This window comes from Dreissena polymorpha, chromosome 1 (genome assembly GCF_020536995.1).
Source record: "Dreissena polymorpha isolate Duluth1 chromosome 1, UMN_Dpol_1.0, whole genome shotgun sequence".
In the NCBI taxonomy this organism is placed as follows: Eukaryota; Metazoa; Mollusca; class Bivalvia; order Myida; family Dreissenidae; genus Dreissena; species Dreissena polymorpha.
Genome location: NC_068355.1, coordinates 29,557,887 through 29,581,894, shown reverse-complemented (window position 1 = coordinate 29,581,894; position 24,008 = coordinate 29,557,887). Strand labels below are relative to the sequence as shown.

Here is a 24,008-nt window from a genome sequence, read left to right as displayed (position 1 = left end):
ACTGCTTCAACCAATATGGATGACTGCTTTCCCGCAAATCGTGCTGAATAATACGCTTGCTTATATACCCTCATTATAATTTATTAGGGGTTACACCCAACTAGTTAAAGTTAAACCGGTTACACGTCAAACTGTCAATTCACACAGATTTGCGAGATTTTTAGGGTCCTTGGTCATTTGTATACATGTTCAGTATAGAAAATCACCTGATAACATGAAATTTTTGGATTAAATTATCAAAATAAAAACAATGTTGCAAACTGTGTTTATATTAAATGGTAAGTATTAGTTGAAAGACGACGTTTTGTGTGTCGTAAATCAACGAGTTTTCTTTACAACAACAACTACTTCTACAACCACGTCGGGATCGATCTATCTTGGTTGTTTTTTTTTTAATTGTAAATATTATACTACATGTACATGTATGTACTTGTAATAAATGTAATTTTATTTGAAAATCAGGAAGTCAAACAAAATAAAATTGATCGTTATCTTGTAAAACGCGGAGTTTTCCCCGCGTTGCCAACGCCGAGGGCCGCCGCGTCGGCTTATCAGTTTTGCCGATCGTTAACCGCCGCGTCCAAAATCATGCAAACGCCGCGTATAGCGGGATTTTCTTAATCTCCCTCCAGGTCGAAACCCGCGGAGTATGGAGGGAAATTGGGGAAAACGCGTGGAGTGTACTTTAACATAAGCACGAAAACTTGTTTTGGGGAAATAAATTAAGGGTGTTAGTTTCAGTTTGTGGATATATTAACGCTTTAAACATATATACTTGAGTGTTGTCGATGTATTTAGCTAAGAGACATTAATATATTAAATAAGTTTACCTTTACATATCCATTTCACTAACATGCCAATACAGTAAACTGTTTAGTGTGCAAACATAATAAAGCAGAATATGCACATGAATCTGATTAAACACAGATCCACTTGCATATAAATCAAATCATGTTTGTCTTTTATTTTGCATTTTCGAACGATAATCCTGTAACTGTTAGATGTATTTTTCTTTGCAAGTAGACTGCATTCCAATTTTCAAACACTTGTTCTGTGACATTCAGTTCATACATTTCCAAAAAAAAAGAGTTTTATTTGTATCTAAAACGTATGCTCCATCGTAGAAAGACATGCTCTTTTCATTAATCCATACTAATTATATGATGTCCGTCGTAAATTCGATAGTCATTTATCCTCGCTGAGCATCGTTATTTCTTTTAATTGTCCGCCATCTTGGATCACGTTAACAACATGTGTACAACGAACGTAAACTCGTATATGTCCGACTACTTTTGCGAACCAATAGTTAATTATGATGTCGTTCGGCCATTTTCACGGAACACCGCCGATCGCGATGCTGGTTATAGACGCTTGCATTACTGTCTATTCTGGGGCATATGAAATTCCAACCATCGGAGCGACCTAGATCGGTCAAGGGCGATAATAATGGACAGGGATATAAATACGCGCACGAATAAATATTGCAGTTGGCTCTTTTATGATCGGCGAAAAAAACAAAATAAAAAAATACGTTTTCAGAAATCGCAATAAAAATTTTTGGGTCGGGGGGTAAAAAGTGGGTCGGTCGGTAAAGGGCAAACAAACTCAATTTTAATTTAGGCCTTACACTGTCAAGCACTCGAATAGTCGAGCGCGCTGTTATCTGACAGGTCTTGTTTATAATTCTGATATGTATAATTTGTGCATAATAATAAAAAACAGTTTTCTTAAATACTCTACACAAATATCTCAGAAACTTGATCATGATCCCTATATGGTGAAACTGATCACAGTGTCCTGTTAGGGTGTACTTGTGCATCTTGTCAGGTTTTTCCTTTATAATTTTTCTCAATGCAGATGTTACTAATTGTTCTGGCTCATTGATTTGCACATATATTGCCTTTTTCTGGAACTCATTCTTAAAATAAACCCATATATTAACTTAGCGCATAATTGGGGAGCATTGATAAGTTTTACTTATATTCTTGTTTTTCTTATATTATAAGGACTGTGAGAACACTAAATTAAGAGTATTGTAGAATCAGTTTAATGAATCTATTTTTTGTTAAATATTATCATTGTTGTGCTTTTACTTTCACTTTCCACATTTGCATTAATATAAATACAGTGACCCCGCTTTTATCCAGATCTCGATAGTCCGGAAATCTCGTGATGCGGACGAAAGTCAAGGGTAACGGATTTATTATGCAATATTTTGCCCCGTTAAGTCCGGAATCTTGGGACTTCGAAACACCGATCTGTGTATTTAGCTGTTATTATGTCTCGTTTATAGGGATGCTTCCCAACATGGGGACTTAATCGCCCACCCGCCGTATAAACAAAAGCGCAATCACCGAGGCTCGAAGTATTGTAGTTTAAGGCTTAATTGCCATCCCATCGTTTAAACAAAAGCGCGCTCACCAAGGCGTGAAATATTATTGTGTTTAGGCGCTAAAGCTAAAAGGCGTGACTAAACATGATTCGACTCAGACTTAAAATGTAGATTGATGTTGGCATTACACAATGCATCTTAAATGATACAATGATATTTTTAAAGGTCTTTAATGAGCTGAACACGCGACCAATTAAGACGCTGATTACAATCGGACCGTCATCGTGCGTGAAAAGTTGTGCTAGGATTATTTAAGCAATCCGTTTAAAACGCATTGAACATTACATGTCGCTATTTTGATCATTTCACAGTTTTATATTTTATTGTCATTTGCCTTCAACACCCTTGATATGTGTACATGACTTGTACATGTTCTTAATGTCGGTTACACGTTTTTGTATATATTGTTTAACAAACATTTTATTATACGCCAATTACCATTGGTAATGGGGGCTATATAGGAGTCACTTTGTTGGTCTGTCCGTCCGTCGGTCGGTCTGTTTGTCTGTCCTAAAATTTCATCTGATCTTCACCAAACTTGGTCAGAAGTTGTATCTAGATGATGTGAAGGTCAAGTTTGAATATGGGTCATGCCAGGTAAAAAACTAGGTCACGGGGTCACTTAGTGTGTTTTAAACTGAAAGTTTGTCCGGACCATAACTATGTTATTTATCGTTAGATTTTAAAATGACTTGGTACTTGTAGCATGTGAAAAAAAGTATGTTGATATCTCAAAGGTCAAGGTCACACTTGGAGTTCAAAGGTCAAATGCTTGTCAGGGCCATAACTCTAATGTCATTCATTGTGAGATTTTAAAATCATTTGACACATTTGTTCACCATCATTGGACGGTGTGTTGCGCAAAAGAAATACGTCGATATCTCCAAGGTCAAGGTCACACTTAAAGTTCAAAAGTCAAAAATGGCAATAAATGAGCTTGTCCGGGCTATAACTATGTTGTTCATTTTGAGAATTTAAAATCATTTGGCACATTTGTTCACCATCATTGTATGGTGTGTCGCGCGACAGAATTACGTCGATATCTCCAAGGATAAGGTCACATTTTGAGTTCAAAGGTAAAAAATGGCCTTAAATAAGCTTGTCAGGGCCATTAAACTATTTTGTTCATAGTGAGATTTTACAATCTTTTGGCACATTTGCTCACCATCGTTGGACGGTGTGTAGCGCAAAAGAATTATGTTGATATCTCCAAGGTCAAGGTCACACTTTGAGTTCAAAGGTAAAAAATGGCCATATATGAGCTTGTTGGGTCCATAACTATGTTGTTTATTGTGAGTTTTTTCACTCTGGCTCTTTTTTCACATTTGGCTCTTTTGTTCACCATCACGCGGGGTCACTGTACTACATTATTAAGTGTGTGATGTTTTCTCAGACTTAACAACACCATTTCGAAGTTTAAAGGAGAGACGATGCAAATGCTATTGGAAGTTTTAATTGAACAATTTGTATGGTCATATTACATTCTTGTAATTTAATATTCGCCCTCTAAATACTGCAGAAGGAAGTTTTTAATACCAAGTCATAACCACACACTTCAATTACAGCTTGAGAACAGTGAGTGTTCCTCTTAACACGGAAGATTATAGACAGATGGTCTATTGATAGTGAAAAGTGTTTGTTGTTTTGAGATATAACTTTTCAGGGCTATATCTCAGATATGCTACAAGATTTTAACATGAAACTTCATGGTTGTGAAGAAATTAATAGGAAGAAGTGCAATGCACAAGAACTATAACCCTGCACTTTTTTAAGTGTTATTGCCCTTTGTTGTTGTTATGTCCCCGGATCAAATGATCGGGGTATATTGTTAATGACCTGTCTGTCTGTCATTCTGTCACTCTGTCATTATGTCACTCTGTCATCCCAAAACTATAATATTGCTCATAACTTTTGCAATATTGAAGATAGCAACTTGGTATTGTTTGTCATACATATTTTCAAATTAAACCGCGATAGCTTTATTTAATAATTCACTTATTATTTTACTCAGAATAAAACTATTCACATTTACTTAAATGAGCCATGCTCTGTGAAAATGGGTTTTAATGTGTGTGCATAAAGTGTAACCCTGATAAGCCTTTGCAGTCTGCACAGGCTAATCAAAGATGAAACTTGTCATGTTATGGTATGTTTTGTTTACAGAGAGCATCTTCTTTGCAAAAATCTAGTTTAGGCGGAAAGTTTCGTCCCTGATTAGCCTGTGGGGACTGCACAGGCTAATCTGGAAAGACACTTTACGCACATGCATTAAACCCGCTTTTCACATAGCGGGGCTCATTTAAATTAATTAACAACAATCTGAGAAAAATATATCAAGCCGTTAATTCCATTAAAAGCAATACTTGTTTCTGCAAATGCATACCTATCTCACAGAATTGTCCCAGCCACCCATCCATAAAAATACTGATCTTTGCCACGGAACCAGTACACTCTCCTCTGTTCTGACATGTGCTATTGTAACATGGATCTTTAACTGAAAGACTTATATAGAAATAATCCCCTAAAACTTGGTGATCTGCGAACAAAAATGCCAATCAAAGAAACTGTTTATGCCCCGGATCGAATGATTGGGGTTATATTGTTTTTGACCTGTCTGTCTGTCTGTCATTGTATGCGTCTGTCTATAATAGTATATGTCTGTCTGTCATTGTATGTGTGTGTCTGTCCCAAAACTTTAACCTTGGTCATAACTTTTGCGATTTTGATGATGGCAACTTGATGTTAGGCATGCATGTGTATCTCATGGAGCTGCACATTTTGTGTGGTGAAAGGACAAGGTCAACGTCATCCTTTAAGGCCAAATGTACAAATATATGGCTTCAAAGCAGCGCAGTAGGGGCATAGTGTTTCACAAACACAGCTCTTGTTAAGGCTATATCTCATATAGGCTATAAGATTTTAATATGAAACGTTATGGGTGTGTAGATATCAATGAGGAGAATTGCAATTCATTACACAATTACTCTACACTTATTACTACCTTTTAATTATTACCCTACACTTATTTATTATATTGTATATCAAGGATTTGCACCGATCCATGAACAAAGTTTATCAAATCAACAACTGTGGTTGTTTTGGAAAGGTTCAATGTGTCAGTGTTTTTTTTCATTCAAAATCGAGTCCTGTAATCTGACTCATTCAACATGGAAAAACGTATAATGGAAGGTTTCCAAAAAAAAAGATTTTTTTTTTAGATTTCAATTGAACCAACTTGCAGGTAAATATAATACTGGAACACTGTCTTGTATCCTCAGTTTTGAAGCATTTTTTAGCAAAACAACATCAACACTATTTTCCCAATTTTAGTCTAAATGCCGCTAGTTTTCCCAATCCAAAGGAACCGGGTCCATTCCCAAAACGGTGAAAAAGCACTGTGTAAATCAATCCCCACAAAATGCTATGCAAAGTAATTTACGTTTACTAAATGTATATTCAAGCCACATGCTTCATGGCTGTGCAGTGTTTCCTCCCCCACCTTCATGACAAGAAGTACTTGTATATATCTGCATACAAATTTGTGAGCATCATATGTCAAATATATGTAATATCTCGATATAAGAGTGCATTCCTCTTTTTCTTATTGAACTGGCTTAAACATTATGTTTGGTCCAAATTATAGCAGCATTTTAGCTGCTATAAAAGGTGCAGCATTCTCCTGCATATTGCTATATTATTCTAAGTCATGCATTTAGCAGTTATAAGCATAGTAAATAATTTGCTCAGCTCTGGTTCAATCAAATAACAAGAGCTACTGATAAATGTTTTCACTATTCAGACCTACACCATTTGTATCATAAAGCAGCTGAAATGTGGGCATCAGGTTACAATATACCAAAAGATTTCCTACACAAATTCAATGTAAAAGCAATAACTTCAACAAAAAATAAAGTCAAACTTTTGCGCATAGAGACCCCCATAACCATACTTTTCTTAAAGAGCATTCCAAGCCGCAATGATTTAGACAATAAAAAAGGGGGGTCATGCGTTTTGCAAGAAAGAACTCAATGCAAATCAGCGGTCACTGTTTTACAGCCATCAATTTACCAGGTTCGTACCAGTGGATAAGGGTTTCCCGCCATCTGTCAAAGTCTCATGTAGTCTTTAACCTTCAAGCAAATGAGTGAATTTCTGTTAAACATCAATGTTTTCCCTACCACATGCACAAAAAAACATTCCAAAATAAAGTCATGGCAAGTGCCCACACAGAAAATTGTGTCTTCTTATAAATGATGTTCAGGTTTTTAAAGAGTATAGCATTGCACTCCCAAAAGATTTAGTATATTGTAACCATCAGTTAAGGATAAAGATTTGTATATGGTGTTTGGAAACAGGGCATAGTATCAGGCTGCTCTTATGGAAGGGGATTTCCGCCAGTGCATGCATGATGTTAAATGACATTCTTATTTTAACAACGGTCATGTGCATTCTGTAACATGGTAGTTGCATTTCGCCTAGTTACATTAGCTTCACAAGCACTTCATATACTTGTGTCATATTGATAAATTGATATTTACTTCATATATATCTTTACTGCATGTGTGTTATTGACAACTGCAGTTAACCTTTTGGACTTCTTGTATGAATGCTAATTCTAACGGCGTTCTTTGTTTTACTATGTGCATTTGGCTATGTTGCTACTGAATTTAACAAGCTGTTAATGTCTTTGTGGATCTATATTTCTTCTTAAGTCGATTGCTAGTGCGTCTCTGATTTAGGATTAGTTTTCGGTTTTGCATACACCGCCATTATAAATAGTTCACGTTACGAAAAGGAGAACCAGTATTCAAAAACATAATTCCAGCGCAAATTGCAGCAAAAATTACTATTGCCGGGAGATCACTCTAAACATAAAAATCAAAATCTTCGGTATCGATCGTGATATATCGACTATCTCTGGAATCCTCCGTAAATAAATGCCTCATTTAAATACAATGAATATTCATTATGTCGAAATACCGTCTTCCAATAGCCTCATTTACTAAAAAGCGGTGAGTGGGTAAAAACATAGCCGTCTGCAACATGCCTAATGCTGCGTCACAAATTACTATTAGCAATTTAATGTTGATGTTTTTACTTTCATGACGCATATTAACTATTTTGTTGAGAATCTCGAACATGTTTTAAGAAATTGATAAGGAAACATAAGGCATTTTTCGTCGAAAAAAAATAAGACTATGCCTCACCCTTTGATATCATTTTTCTGACTGCGGAATGAGGACGCAAATAAAGGGTTGAAGGCGATTTCTTTGTGTAATAATGACACTTAATTGTTTCGTGTCATCGATCTTTAGTAATAGTTGTTACGGATAAGTTTTGTTCTCGTTCACTAACTACCTCTAATTGTGTATTCATATTACATGTCTGCTATTTACACTATAGCTACCTACCCCCTAACTCACATATACCAATGTACTAATTTAGTAGTTTTAAAGACCTATTTGCTAATAAATAAGTAACACCGGAACCACGAGGCTGGACATGACTTTGTGAAACAAATGACTTGAGAGGTTTATTGTTTTGTATTACTTTGTTACTACGTAAGCCCTGTCACACCAGGACTGGCGTCCTTACGGCGACCTAAGATTGTGTTTCTGGAAATTTCTGATTGTCGTAGTAAGGACGCCAATGACTTTTTCGGTAAAAATACTGTTTTTCGCCTTCCCGTCACACCAGCGTCCTGGTTTAATGGCGTTCTGCCCATATCTTTCTCATCACACGCAACATTCATATTTGTATATGAGCTTCATTCTGGGAAAACGTGGCTTAATGCTTGTGCGTAGAGTGTCGTCCTAGATTAGCATGTGCAGAGCGCACTGGCTAATTAGGGACGACCTTTTCCGCCTAAACTATATTTTTGATTAGAAAAAAAAAAAAATGAAATTCGATAGGTACTTTAAACGATACTTAATACACGCATTAATTACATTTGTAATGCACAATAATAATATATCAGGGCTTCCGCTGTCGTTCGCCAAATTCGCCGTTAGGCGAAAATTTCGCAAATTCGGCGAATAAAATTCTCAGTTGGCGAAAATGCTCGTCGAAACGTTTTTAAAATTCTGCGAATAAAATTCTTGGTTGGCGAAAATGCTCGGCGAAACGTTTTTTGCCTGTCAAGTACCATCCCAGATAGTAAACTCTTTAAACCGTCGACTGTGCATCAATGCATCATCGTGTTATTAACCAGAAAATTTGATACGCAGTCTGCAGCAACACCGGTCAAAACCGGTCATCGAAACAAAGGAAACGTGCTGGTGCATTGTGTACAGGCAGTGACGTCACCATCTATGTATAGAACGCTTGCTGGTTTGAAAACAAAAGGTGTTATCGAACATTATGTCAATACCACGGGCCTGGCAAAAGCATTTAACAAAAAAACTATTTCTTCACAAAAACACATGAAATCTTGTTTCAACAGGAATTTGAGAGCATTTTTGTTTAATAGTTTCATTATTATAATATTTTGGGAAAGGTTAAGTTTGATTAAGAAACCAACAATTTCGGAAATAAAAAGTATACCATTCACTCGTTGTAATATATTTCGGATATGTTAAAAATTCGGACATTTAAAGATACGGACATTTATATGTTGGTTTGTTGTTGATAGTTTGTAAAACTATGTTTTATCATATTTCAGGCAACTAGAATGGATGGTGGCAATTATCTGGGCCTTTCTGTCAAGAAATATGCGTGAAAAACATATATTTATTTGAGCCTAGAAATCATCCACCACTTACAGAAAATGTTTTATCAACAGAAGCTGTCAAAGCAATATGAAGTGAGAGGCTTTGAAAATAAAGCATCTTTAGTCTTGATCAACTGTTATGTTTTGCAAAGATTGAAATATGTGCTCAAGAATGAATATCTTTAATATAATGAAAATGTGCTTATTTTGTAAACAATGTGAACTGAACATGTGCTTCTGATGTATGTATAAACTGATATTTTGTTATGTACAATAAAAGTATGACTATTACATTGATGTACCGGTAAGCTTCATATTGTAGTTATTTGTGTTCTTACACCCCTTGACTTTCACGAGGCGGTCCCAAATGCTTGGCTAAAACTTTGGCTACAGTTTCTAAAATTTGGCTACAAAAAAATCCAATTGGCTAAAATGTTGGCTAAAGAAATTTTTGAGCCAGGGGAAGCCCTGTATATATATTATTAAAGTAATAAACAAAAATTCCAATAATTACTTAAAAATTGAGAAGGCAAATTTTCATTCATATGACCCAGTGTATTAAATCTATTACCGAAAGTGGTTACAGCAGGCATTACAAGTATAGTCAATAAGAAGCCTATACATGAGAGTCAAGCTGAATGAGTTATATGGCCAATAAAGGGATACTAAATACACATGTTAATATAAACTATAACTGGGTTACCTTTGTTTCAACTCTATTTTGTTAGTTTAATATATATTAAACTAACAAAATAGAGTTGAAACAAAGGTAACCCAGTTATAGTTTCCCTTCCTTAATTGTATTGGCAGGTTTAACGCCTGGGAATTTATGTGCGAAAATATTTTTTTAGGATGCGGTTTCAAAAATATGCTACTTGACCACATTTTAAATATTTACGGTTTTCCAGGAAAGATTTTCGAAACCGAAAAAAAAAACGAAAGTCGTAATTTGATTGTATCTATTCTTTTTATATTAAACGCTAGGAAAATCTATCGACACGCCCTATTTCTCACAAGCGTTAAAGTGAGCCTTATTCTGGATTCACGTTCTTAAAGTGTCATCAGAGACTATGTTCTGAAGTGCACATAGGCTAATCTGGCACAACACTTTCCGCCTTTATGGTATTTTTCCTTTAAAGAAAGTATTTTCTAAGCAAAATCCCGTAATGATTCAGCCCCTATTAGCCTGTGCGGAATGCGCCGACTAGTCTGGTTTGACACTGTAGGACTGCACAAGCTAGTCCCGCGCAACATTTTCCGCTTTTATAGCACTGTTCCTTTAAAGGAAGCAAACATCCAGTTTAGGCGTCCCAGATTAACCTGTGTTGCCTGAGTCGGCTAATCTTGAATAATACTCTAGGCATATGCGCTTTTGGAAAATGGGGTTTAATTAATGTGCGTAAAATGTCGTCCCATATTAGTCTGTGCAGTCCGCATATGCATATGTCCATCCGTACCTTCGGTCGTTCCTTCGTTTGTCATTGCGCCATTTGTCCCTTATTAAGTCCGTCCGTCCGTCAATTCGTTCGTCCGTCCGTCAATTCGTTTGTCTTGAACACTATTTAAACTAAGCTTTTGGTTGTTCATTCTGCAGTCGGATGTTTCCACTGACCGAGTTTCTTGACTGTTTTGTGCCGTGGAGTTCACAATGCCTTCCTTCATCCGTGCGTCCGTTCGTTTGTCTATTCTTTCGTCCGTCCGTTCGTTCATCCCTTCTTCCGTTCGTCCGTCTGTTCGTTCGTTCATCCGTCTACAGTTTTCGCTAGCGGCTAACAGTTTGTTCATTTAATACAGGTTATTGTACCAAAGTTTAGTTTTCGGCTACTTTTTTGGCTACAGTTTCCACTCGCGGCTGAAAATTTGTCAAATTAAAGTAACATTACTATTCAAAATCAACGAAAATTTCGTACAATTGTTCGTACAATAAACTTAACCAATTAAAAATCAGTGTTCCTTATGGCAATTGCCGAAATTTCAACATCAGATGTGGTCTGGTAAAATAGATGTTTTTAGATACAAAATGCTCGTTTTTATTATTGTTTTGCATATCTATTCATACGACACATGGACACTAAAATGGTGTTAGTGTGTCGTATGAATTGATATATTCGTGGGAATTAATTGTGGCCACAAATAAATAAAAACAAGCATTTTGTATCTACAAAAATCTATGTAATCATACCACACATAGCGTTGAAATTTTGGCTATTGCTATAAGGAACACTGATTATTAAGGTGTTAACTTTATTTATAGCAATACTTCACAAATTTTTTGTAGATTTTGAGTGTTATAGAGACTGGAAATAGTCCACTGTGTTCTGTTTCTGGCTACCTTTTGGCTTGCGGCTTAGGTAGCCAGTACCGTCTATAGGTTTTGGCTATTCAGCCGCAACCTAGCCGCTACTGGCTGACTTTCCCTACCTCAAGGATACCCATTTCGGCTGCCTAGCAGCTAGTTAGCCGCTACCTTTTCATTTTTGTAAGGGTGTCTTTAATGTTTCTTATTTATATGTGACAACGTGCTTTTTTTTTAATGTATCTAATGATTTTACCTGTATTATTTAGCATAGAACGCGTATATAAAATAATGTATGGTAAATAAAACGGATTAAAAGGTTAATCAGTTTGTATTATTGTATTCAACGGGTTTTTAAAGCAGAAGCCAGGTGCCTGTGTATTGAGCTGATAAGATTGGGATCACCACAGCAAGTTGCTAATACACAGTGTAGACTTCAACTGTTTTGTGTAGATTTGGGAATATCATTATGTAAGTGGTGTGTAACCTATATGTATTAAAGTATTTTTGTGAGAAAAATTACATATGGTCTCGAGTAAAGATGAAGCATAAAACAAAACAATAGTTGGGTAGATTTGGGTAGATTTAGGTAATTCGTGTCGTCCCCGGAAAACACTACATCCAGATAATACTCGCTCAACACGACATTTGTAACGTAAATGAAAACAAGTTTATAATCAGAGATCACGCCAATTTGCTCGAAAGCCAAATGAAAGCCTAGCGCTCGAAATGGAGAATAAAATATTATGCAATTTACGTAATAAACAATAATACTTGACCTTTTAGAATTGAAAGGTGTCCACACATTTAAAATGGCGCGATGAAGAAATTTGTCAGGGTATATATGTAACAACACCGTGCATAAAATTAACATTTTTACGTACACTACCGATTACTACCGAAAATTAATAGAAAACTCTGGTTCCCCGTCTCTTATATGAATTTAGTATTACTAATGCGTTCGTCTTAGTGCAGTTGGCGTTCGGCTTACTTCATGATAGCTGCTGCCTTGTGCTTTAAAGTCATTTTGCTTAGTAAAACTTACAATAAATATGCATTTTCACGCATAACTTAGTATTAAAATGATGATAGTTCAGCAACATGAAGATAGGCACATGAACTTTTTAACAGAAATGATTCATTTGTCATTTACTGGCAAGAATACATGATTTGCATACATCGAGTAAACATTAAAACGAAGTATGCAAGTAATGTAACACTAACTGATACAAAAAAGCATAAACACGCAAGGAAGACGCAGTTATTTTAAATCAAATAAAACAAAGCAAAATGCAATTGTCATTTAGCAACATGCATGTAATCGCAGGTATTGCCAATTGTAATATAATATATCAACATGGTGTTGTCATGAAGTAAACTACAATTGTCATTAAGCAAAATGAAATTGTAATTTAGCAACATGCATGCACTGGCGGATATTCCCTTCCATAGCTCTGACTAGAATATTATGAATGGGAGCGTGGACTGTTGGATAAGTGTTCGTTATATTTTATCAAGCATGAATGTATCTAAAAATATCTGTGTGACTTGCAAATAACAGGTCCCTATGTCCCTATGTCCAAGACCAAAGTTCAAGGTCAAAGGTCATATGCATTTAATCTACACATATCACTTTGTTTGCAGCAACAGTTTATGCAGCCTTATAATACATGTATATTCTCAAATTAGATTGCATGGTTTTCCAGTGTTGTTAGACTTGCACATAAAGAAATGCCCTTTGAAAGGTTGAAGTCAAGGTATTGTATGGATTATAACCTTGTTATTGAAGCATGGATGGATTTAAAAATGACAGAAATAAGATTAATACAGAGTGTAAAACCAAACAACAATGTCCATCAATAAAAGTCAAGTTTTTTTAATGAGAGGTCAATGAGTATTCAAAATACGCAATATGCTTCTCTGCATATGAAGGTCACTAAAGTGTAGTATTGAAATAAATAGCAAAAACATTTAATACATCTCCCTCTACCAATGCAAGGGTTAAGATTTAATATGTTTATGTTTCCTGATAAAAATGAAGTTAAATAAATTAAGAATAAGACTAAACTAGATATCTTTTCCAGAATTTTCAGAACACCAACCAACATTGTTGTGTTAACAAACCCAGTCACTGTCAAACATCAATGTATGGGAATTTGAAGGGCTCCCCCCAGAATAAAATAATTAATAGCCAGCAACATGACGGGGGTTTAATAAGGCACAGAGTTTTTTCCTTGCTGTTCAGAACAAAATATAAGTGTTTCAGCTTTATCGCATTATAGACTACTTTGTTTCTTGTCTCAAAAAAACTGTAACTTCATGTTGACCTCATAAACTAATCTTTGGATGGAGGGGCATAGAGCCCTATTTGGAGAGGTACTTTTTGTTGATTCTGCTTGTGAAAAAGCTCTATACATTGCTGTTACAACAGTGGCTTTCATTTTTCTGCACGCGTTACGACCAAGTCATTTGAACTGTATGATGATAAGATTGGGTACCACTTCAAACCACTTCTGTTATCGCTATAACTACATATCAAAACATAAACTTATCAAACGCATGGCAGTGTGTATATAGTAACCTAACATATCAAACGCACTGCAGTGTGTATATAGTAACCTAACATATCAAACGTACGGCAGTGTGTATATAGTAATCTAACATTTCAAACGCAAAGCAGTGTGTATATAGTAACCTAACATATCAAACGCACGGCAGTGTGTATATAGTAATCTAACATATCAAACGCGCGGCAGTGTGTATATAGTAATCTAACATATCAAACGCGCGGCAGTGTGTATATAGTAACCTAACATATCAAACGCGCGGCATTGTGTATATAGTAATCTAACATATCAATTGCGCGGCAGTGTGTATATAGTAATCTAACATATCAAACGCGCGGCAGTGTGTATATAGTAATCTAACATATCAAACGCGCGGAAGTGTGTATATAGTAACCTAACATATCAAACGTGCGGCAGTGTGTATATAGTAACCTAACATATCAAACGCACGGAAGTGTGTATATAGTAATCAAACATATCAAACTCGCGGCAGTGTGTATACCTAAGTTTTGGTCAAAATCTGGTTTACACCAAACTGAGATCTTAGGGTTCCAACACACCGAAATGTTAATCAACATAGCCGTCTGTATGGCTAATTAATTAATGAGTTCAATATTTCCCTGCTATTTATGCCCCCCTTCGAAGATCAGGGGTAATATTGTTTTGCACATGTTGGTCGGTCGGTCAGTTGGTCTGTCCGTCCACCAAATGGTTTAACTCAAGAAAGCTTAGGCCTAGGATCATGAAACTTCATAGGTACATTGATCATCACTGGCATATGACCCCTTAGGATTTTCAGGTGACTAGGTCGAAGGTCAACGTCACAGTGACTCGAAACAGTAAAATGGTTTCCGGATGATAATTCAAGAATGCTTAGGCCTAGGATCATGAAACTTCATAGGTACATTGATCATGACTGGCAGATGACCCCTTTTGATTTTCAGGTGACTAGGTCAAAGGTCAAGGTCACTGACCTGAAGCATTTAATTGTTTTTAAGGTATTCACACAATGGCTGCCACTACAACTGACAGCCCATTTGGGGGGCATGCGTGTTTTACAAAACAGCCCTTGTTATTTTTATGTCCCCTACTATAGTAGTGGGGGACATATTGTTTTTGCCCTGTCTGTCTATTGGTCTGTTGGTCTGTTTGCGCCAACATTAACATTTTGCAATAACTTTTGCTATATTGAAGATAGCAACTTCATATTTGGCATGCATATGTATCTTATGAAGCTGCGCATTTTGAGTGGTGAAAGGTCAAGGTCAAGGTCATCCTTCAAGGTCAGAGGTCAAATATATGTGGCCCAAATCGCTTATTTTATGAATACTTTTGCAATATTGAAGATAGCAACTTGATATTTGGCATGCATGTGTATCTCATGGAGCTGCACATTTTGAGTGGTGAAAGGTCAAGGTCAATGTCATCCTTCAAGGTCAGAGGTCAAATATATGTAGCCCAAATCGCTTATTTTATAAATACTTTTGCAATATTGAAGATAGCAACTTGATATTTGGCATGCATGTGCATCACATGGAGCTGCACATTTTTAGTGATGAAAGGTCAAGGTCATCCTTCAAGGTCAGAGGGCAAATAAATGTGGCCCAAATCGCTTATTTTATGAATTCTTTTGCAATATTGAAGATAGCAACTTGATATTTGGCATGCATGTGTATCTCATGGAGCTGCACATTTTGAGCGGTGAAAGGTCAAGGTCAAGGTCATCCTTCACAAGGTCAAGGTCATTCTTCAAGGTCAAACATCATATAGGGGGACATTGTGTTTCACAAACGCATCTTGTTTTAGATCTATTAATCAATTATCAAACTGTGTATTTTAGAATGAATATATGATAGTAATATTTAATTGTTTTGTAAATTAAATTTGTATCAGGATATTGTATTCCTTGCCTAATAAGAATTCGATAGTCTGACGGCATATTCATGTGTTGATGATTGCATATAATTTTAATTTATCTTTAATGGTTCAAATAAAGCATTTTTTCATCATACTTGCTATACTTTCAACGAGTCTAAAAAGAGAGATGTCGATGTTATTTGTACTTACTTTTTATGCCCATGGTAGGTTGGCATGTAGAAGTTAATTGCCCGTCAGTCCGTATGTCTGTCTGTCAGTCTGTCCGAAAACTTTAACATTGCCCACAACTTTTGCAATATTGAAGATAGCAACTTGATATTTGGTATGTATGTGTATCTTATAGAGCTGCACATTTGGATTGGTGAAAGTCAAGGTCAAGGTCATCTTCAAGGCCAAAAATCAAATATATTGCCATAAAGTGGCGCCGTAGGGGGCATTGTGTTTCTGACTAACACATCTTTTGTTATCTCTAAAACATCATCATCGCTGATGATATAAAATATATAATTTACCAAAGCAAAAAAATACCCTGTATTTGTGTTATGATTGAGAACCAGTTAATAAAACCTTAACAATTTTGTTCTTGTGCTTAGACCTTGCATTATTTTGCTATCTAAGGGCAATATTTCAACCAATCTTCGTGAAATTGAAAAAAACTACAACTGAAGTTATGCCCTCGATGTTTAGAACTTTTAACAGTTTCATATATATGTTTATTTCGCTACTAGTTTTACAAACGGGGACTATAGGTTTACCCTACCTATCTTTATGTATGTATGTCCTTCTTCATGTCCGTCAGTCTGAATGTCCGCTGAACTAGATCCTGCAATATCTCGGAAAGTAACTAAAGATACTTGCAAACAAAGTATGTTTTTCCCAAGTTACAAGACCTTAACATTTCCAAATTGATTTTTTTTTGAAGATCTCAACATCTTGTTCATCTTCCATCCAGCTATGTAAGTTCAACTTTAGTGAATATAATACTGAAAACACTTGTATTATCAATTTTGAAGCATTTTTCAGCACAAATGGACAAGTTATTTTCAAAGGCTTTAGTACCCATCACTGTATAGCTTTTGTTGTTTGTATTTAATTTAAAAAAAAATGTATTTAATTATATTAATTAACAGCTAAATTATGTGAACGAAAAACTAAAAGTAACTCTGTTCAGGTTTAAGCACCTAGGTCATTTGATGAACAGCAACCCTTCCACTCCTATGGATAAATTACATATGTGGTTCAACATTTTAGACATCAAAAAGGGCTATTGAGTTAAAAAAAGTCATCTTAAGGCTACCATTAAAAAGTTGTTCAAGAAAATTTGATTCGTCAAAAAACATGGCCACAGGAAGTTGAACTTTGCATGTTTATGCGTTTTTGCTATTTATTCGATATGGGATGAATAACTATTTTCGTCTCAAACTAAAAGTTTATCGAAATACACTTTGAATAACTTTTTAATTATAAGAGATAAATGCATACATGTCGAGCGTGAAAGGTAGACCAACATGTTAACTTTCCATAAATGTTAACCCTTTACCAAACAACACATTTTGGACTGCCCCAAATTGAAAGAGATTGCAGGCGAGAAATAAAATTGTAAAGGACTATTTATAAAGTGGCTGGGTGGGATAAAAATTATTGTGATAAAAGGAGAAATTGCTCATAATGAGCAATTTCTCCTTTTTGAAACCGGAAGTCCTGTTTTCAAAACGAAAACAAACTCTTCAGAAGGAGTTATGGTCTATTGGAAGGTCAGATGGAAAAAGTAAAGGAAAGTTAGGTCAAGTTCAGAGCTTCAGATAAGGTTTTGTGAAATTCTTAATGTAACTACCAGATTTTCAAAAAGAATTCTTAACTCTGAAATTTTATTCTTAACGTTACTACTAAGTTTTGGAAAATAATTCTTAACTTTTCTAAATGACCTAAAATAAATAATAATGGTTATTTTCAAGCAAAAAAATAAAAATAAAAATACTAGCAACTTTATTTATACGAGTTCAACAGTGTCTATTCAGTATTATACAATTTTATTTTTCAAATACCTTCATATGCCCAAACTGTGCTTAGATTGCATGCCTTCGATTAATTTTTACATATTTCACAATTAAAACGGGTCTTCCCTTCAATCTTTTCAACGATTAGCCACGGGAATTGTCCCTTCCACTCATTCAATATTTTTTTTGTTTAAATTTGAACCAGTCGGGTCGCGTTTTTTTATATAGCTTTTCCGACTGTGTCGGCAACTGAGCATTCAACATCGTATAAGATCTTTTCTATAATGTCTTGCGTACAATATGTTTAAAGCGTGTGTTTGCACGCCTTGCATTTTTTTGAACGCTCTCTGGGCGCGGCCATTGTTTTTTGACAGACTGTACAAGCCATTTTTATTGGAAAACATGCGATTTGTTAAACAACCCCGATAACCATTCTATATAAGCACCAAAAAGATCTTAAATACGCGAAAAGAACTCAATAAAAATCGATACGAACCGATGTAAAAATAATATTCCTAACTTGATTTTGTAATTCTGAATGGTATGACAAGATATTAAAATAAATACGTAACGGACTTGAAAATAATTCGTAATTACGAAAATACGACCCTTTTCTGGAGCTCTAAAGCTAATTGTTTGTCATGATATCTCTTAAAACCTCACGCCATATACAAGTAGTGTTGCCATGATATTAACATCTTGATAAATTATAATTCAAATTTTTGTCTCATAAACATTTACTTTGTTTAACAAACAACCTCTACAAAGTTATCATTCCTACTGCCTTTCGGCACCTCATGAACCTGAACCAAAAAAACTCGTAACTTTATGTTTCCTCAGGCAAATATCTTATTTGTACAATTAACAATTTCTTCGCCACATTAATCCTGCTACACTCACTAATGCCTCAAGAATGAAGTATAGTTCAGGTGATCTACGTCATTAGATATTTTGCATGTCTCAGGCTTTTTCAGCCCTATGCCACGGGTCCGAAATTCGGCCCCATTCCTAATTCAAATCTGGTAAAAAAAAAGTCCCAATTGAAAAAAAAAATTCCCAATTCCAAAAAAAAAATTAACCTTAAAATATATAAGTTAACCTGATCCGGTGTAGAAAATAGAAAAAAGTCTTGTATAATTAAATTATCTGTTCCCTTGAATTTGTTTTAAAAACTGTAAAATATGTAAATGATTTTTTAAGACTTTCCTTATTTTCCTCAAAATCCGGCGCTTCGCGCGATTTTTTACAACTCAAAAAAGGCAAGGCCTTTTCCCCAAATTCAGATGAAAAAACCTGCACTTATCACACATATTCATAATATTTTGTAAAATTTTAAAAGTCGTTTTTTACCAGTTAACGGCTTCTTTGAAATATGAGAAACACTATTTACATGCGATAATTTTTCCCAATTTAGCCAATTTTGCGATTATCTTTTTTCCCAAAATTGGGGTTTTCACGACGCGAAATTCCCAAAATTCCAGTAAGGCGTTTTCCCAAAATGGAGCGGAAAAAGTCTGCTGTCTTGAAGTATATAAGTAACAGAAACTTTGAAACCTACATACACTTTTTGGAATTTAATGGAAAAAGATTCATGATTGAATGAAGGAACTTTCATTAAATTTGAAGAACATGCGTAGATTTGATCTTCAGCATCTAAAAATATGTGAAATAGAAAAAACGACAATATCTTTTGGAGAGATAAATGTACCTACGCGATAAGCAAAGGACCTGTGCGACAATTCCCGGGCTTTTTAGTCTTTTTAGTTAACACCGTAGTAACATTTTCCATTAATAAAAATGCTCACCTTTCCAATATTAAGAACCCAGTGGGACGAGGGATAGAAAGAGACACATGCGTGAGTACATTTCAACCCATGCGCATTGCACGCTTTTTTCGCATAAAAAACAGTGGAGCGATTCAGCTAGGGCCATCATGACCCTCTTGTTAATACTGTATGAGGGAAAGGATCTGATATTGTAATAAAATTGGTGTATGTAAGAACCTGCTTAATATTATCATTATAATTCCATGTTCATAACATGTCATTTATCAGAGCAATTAAAAATGTGGTGTGTTAAATAATTTGGTTTAAAGGTTTTATCTATACAGCTTGTTTGGTACAGTTTAAACTCAAGTAATCAAAACACACATTACCCAATAGTCATGTGACAGTATGCATAGTTACACTGTTAACCTCTATCACACAAGTGCCATTTGACGGTTAACTTGGGTGCTGTTCAGTTAGAAATTTCATATCACTTGTCTATGTTTAATAACATTGTGTGGGTGTGTGTAAAACATATGCTTGGACATAACTATTTCAAGTTATTTTAGATTGTAAAATCTTGTTTGTTGAAAGTGAATTAACAAAATGGCGACATCTGGAATTTCTAGAAATTCTTATGTGGTTAAATATTATTGTTGTACAATCTGCGAGAAAAAACGGTCTGTAGAAATAGATGCAGATTTTTACTGTAAAACATGTCTTAAATACTTCTGCAGAACATGTATAAACTCCCACAGACAGCATGGTTGGTGGTTTTATAAAAAAAAATCACCTTATGGAAAGGATAACATAATGAAGTGGCCACTTTCTAAGAAGATGGAGACTTCTCTTTTAATATGCATCATACACAAGCGTGAAAAGTTAACAATGTTCTGCCCGGACCACAATCGTCTGTGCTGCTCTAAATGTGTTGAGCTTAATCACAGGTAGCTAAAATTATTGCTTATTTTATATCAGTATAAATTACTGCATTGTATAATTCAATTACCATCATCCATTTTAGTTTGTTTGGATTATTGTAATATTAGTTATGTAAGTATTTCCAAATCAGTGCATGTGAACAATTTGTTGTTCAGCTTTAATTTGTTGATTTGTGTTTGTTAATAAATAACTCTTCAATGGTTCAAGTATATGGATTACAAGATATTGGCCATATTTCAGCAAAAAACATAGTGTAAAAAGTCCTTCACTGAAATGACTAAATTATAAACTCTTTCTTTGTTGTTTCAAGTCAAAATGGTGATTACCGGAATAAACCCCCTTCGGAAGAAACCCCCTTCGCTAAAAACGGCAGGGCGGAAGAAACCCCCTTTCATAGTTTGCATACCCGGAAGAAACCCCCTCGCTAGTTTTGCATAGGCGGAACAAACCCCCTTCGAGTTTTCAGACAGGCGGAATAAACCCCCTTCGTTTTTTCAGACAGGCGAAATAAACCCCCTTCCTAAGTGTTAAGTCTTTCCCGCAGAGGTAGTAAAATCCCGACTCGAACAATTCCCCAATACATCCGTTTTAACCCGACTCTATTACTGCATGCTTGCTACTTTTCAAGTTTATATTCATTTCCCAATAATCCCGTTTATAACATTTTTAAAGCACTTTCTGGTAAATATTAACGATAAAAGCTCTCAATAATTTCTTTAACACAAACCTTGCCATTTTTTCTCTTGTATCAAATAAATTTCGGCATATGTGACTATTTATAGACTTGATGAAATATTCCCACCAAACATGCATCAATCCCCTGACTAGTTGTGTGCTTGTTACAACGCTCAATACACCCACGCTTTATATGCTGCATAATTTTCGCGCCCTTTTTATTGAGAAAAAGAGTAAACACAAAATAGAATTTACACTGCAAAAATATTTCAACGTTGCGGTAACATTTACATTCGGAAGTGTGTTTCGTATTAAAAACGCGTTAACACCAACTTACGGGAATGTGTTTCGGATTTACAGTAAAGAAGTGTACCGGCCGTTTGTTCACAAGTTGTTAATGAAGTTGTTAATGATACACACTAATATTCAATCTGTGAAACTCAAACATCGTTATCGTGATAATTGAATGAAGGTGCGAAAATCTGATTAAAGGAGTGTAACGGCCGTTTGTTCACAAGCTGTGAAGAATTAATCAAGATGGTAATAAAACATAACTTCACACGAGCCGCAAAGGCGCCGATCATGACACAACTTCTCATCATTATTTACAATAGCTGGTACATTAAAGGACCTTTTATATAATTAAATGAAGGTGCGAAAATCTATTTCCAAACTGTTATGTGCTGAGTAAAGAGGTGTACCGGCCGTTTGTTCACAAGTTGTTAATGATGAGATGCTTGTGTGAATTTGTCTTGCACTCGTTTCAGTGAGATTATACCATTTATATGCCTTAATTTGTACTAGATTGATAAAAATAACAAAAACACAAAATTAGCGCCCAGAGCCGATAGTGACGAATATATTTTGTACATATTTTCCTATAATAACCGAAGCATTCGTCTTTAAAAATAAATTTAATCATGCAAAAAGACGTGCTTCCCGGGAACTTTCTGACAATGAAAGTGAATTTCTGTAAACAATTACCATGCGTTTGAATGTAACTAAATCGTCTGGAAAGGGGTTTGTTCCGCTATGGAAGGGGGTTTATTCCGCCTGTCTGAAAACTCGAAGGGGGTTTGTTCCGCCTATGCGAAACTAGCGAGGGGGTTTCTTCCGCGTATGCAAACTATGAAAGGGGGTTTCTTCCGCCCTGCCGTTTTTAGCGAAGGGGGTTTCTTCCGGAGGGGGTTTCTTCCGTACACCCAAAATGGTAAATGCAATAATCATGATGGACCTAAAGCTGTGACAATCAACAGTTAATAAACAGTAAATTTCTCATAAATAATGTAATGACTCCCATGCGGCAATGCGAGCTTTATTTCAGAAAAACCTTAAATCAACCTGCCTGTATAATGTCTGATGCATGTATTCCTTTACCCAATTTACATGTATGAAGGATAGGTCACACTTAATGGCTGAATGTTTGAGCCTGCATTTTTTAACTCACTTGAGCTTATAACCTGCTCATTGTGAGCTTTTCTCAGCCTGATCTCTTTATGTTGATTGTTCGTTGTCTGTCCAACAATTAGCTAATGAAAACTATAGAGGCGCCACATGTATTGCCCAATATTCATGGGACTTGGTAAGAACATAAATTGCCTCAATAATATTTCTGTCAAATTTGAAACTGGGCTATGTGAGATAAAAAAATATAGGTCACATAGTCAAATTGAAAAAAAACAACTGTTTTTCAACTGTATACAACAAAAGCATTGTTCGCATACATTCTTAAATGTGCCAAACCGTCGTACCTGACCAACGTTATGAAAACAGGTCCGAATGAAAATGCTTTGTTGTCGGTCCAAATGTCCAGTAAATAATTAAAGAGCAAAAGTTTCTTTATTTCATAGAATTAAAACATAAAAAACTAAAAGCGAGCTTGAATGAAATATGAGCAGTACAAATTACCTCGTTTTTTTGTTAACAGTCATGAAATGTTACTGCACATGCGCACCGAATACTTTCTCCTATGCAAGTAAATGTGTCAATAGGTTTTACTGTTAAACCAAAACATGTTCTGCAACTCAGATCCTTGTATTCGGGTATTTAATACAGTTGATGTTGATATTAATTTAGGCTTAATAGTGCTTTTTCATTGATTTTTATATCTTTGTGGTTGGTTTGTTGATATTTGTAGTTTAATTCTGAGTTTGCATATAATTTTCAGACCGGGAAATGTATTTCATTATAATATTGTAAATACCTAGAATTGCTTTTAAAACTTAGTCTGTAAAATTATGTAATTGATAGCAAGATGTGTTTAAATTATTTGAGGTACTTCATTGAGTCCTTTCAAGTATAAAGGCGATGTTTTTGTGTAGAAATAATTTATTTACATTCTTCAGTCATTGTGACACCTAACTATAGGCATCTGAAAACATTGGTGTTCACAGAAATGTGCATGCCAGTATACAATTACTGAATTTTCAATTGAACACTTGCATTGTCTTTAACTTCATTTTGGTTTAAATATTTTTCTTAAGAATACTGTGTTTGTGTTGTGATTTGTTAGTGTTAATTGTTCAGTGCTGTGTTTATTAGCTCACCTGAGCGATAGCTCGGGGTGAGCTATTGTGATCACTCAGCGTCCGGCGTCCGTCCGTCCGTCCGTCTGTCTCTCTGTAAACAATTTGTAAACATCTTCTTCTACTAAACCATTGAGCCAATTTCAACTAAATTTCATGTGGAGCATCCCTAGGTCATGGGACAAAAGAATTGTTAAAAAAAATTTGATCACATAACCAAGATGGCCGCCATGACCATATATGGTAAAAACCTTAAAAAAT

General features: G+C 35.3%; 1 protein-coding gene across 44 annotated transcripts in view; it reads left to right on the top strand.

Moving 5' to 3' along the window:
* LOC127874641 (uncharacterized) overlaps positions 1-24,008 on the top strand; it is a 218,893-nt gene that overhangs the window by 114,783 nt on the left and 80,102 nt on the right. The window contains exon 1 of one of the 44 annotated variants that reach the window (XM_052419435.1): positions 20,067-20,552. The exons of the other annotated variants lie outside the window; for them this stretch is intronic. Within the exon in view, the coding sequence (XP_052275395.1) occupies positions 20,212-20,552 (341 nt within the window). The 5' untranslated portion in view covers positions 20,067-20,211. Of the gene's footprint in view, positions 1-20,066; positions 20,553-24,008 lie in introns of those variants that run through there. 44 annotated transcript variants of the gene reach the window in all.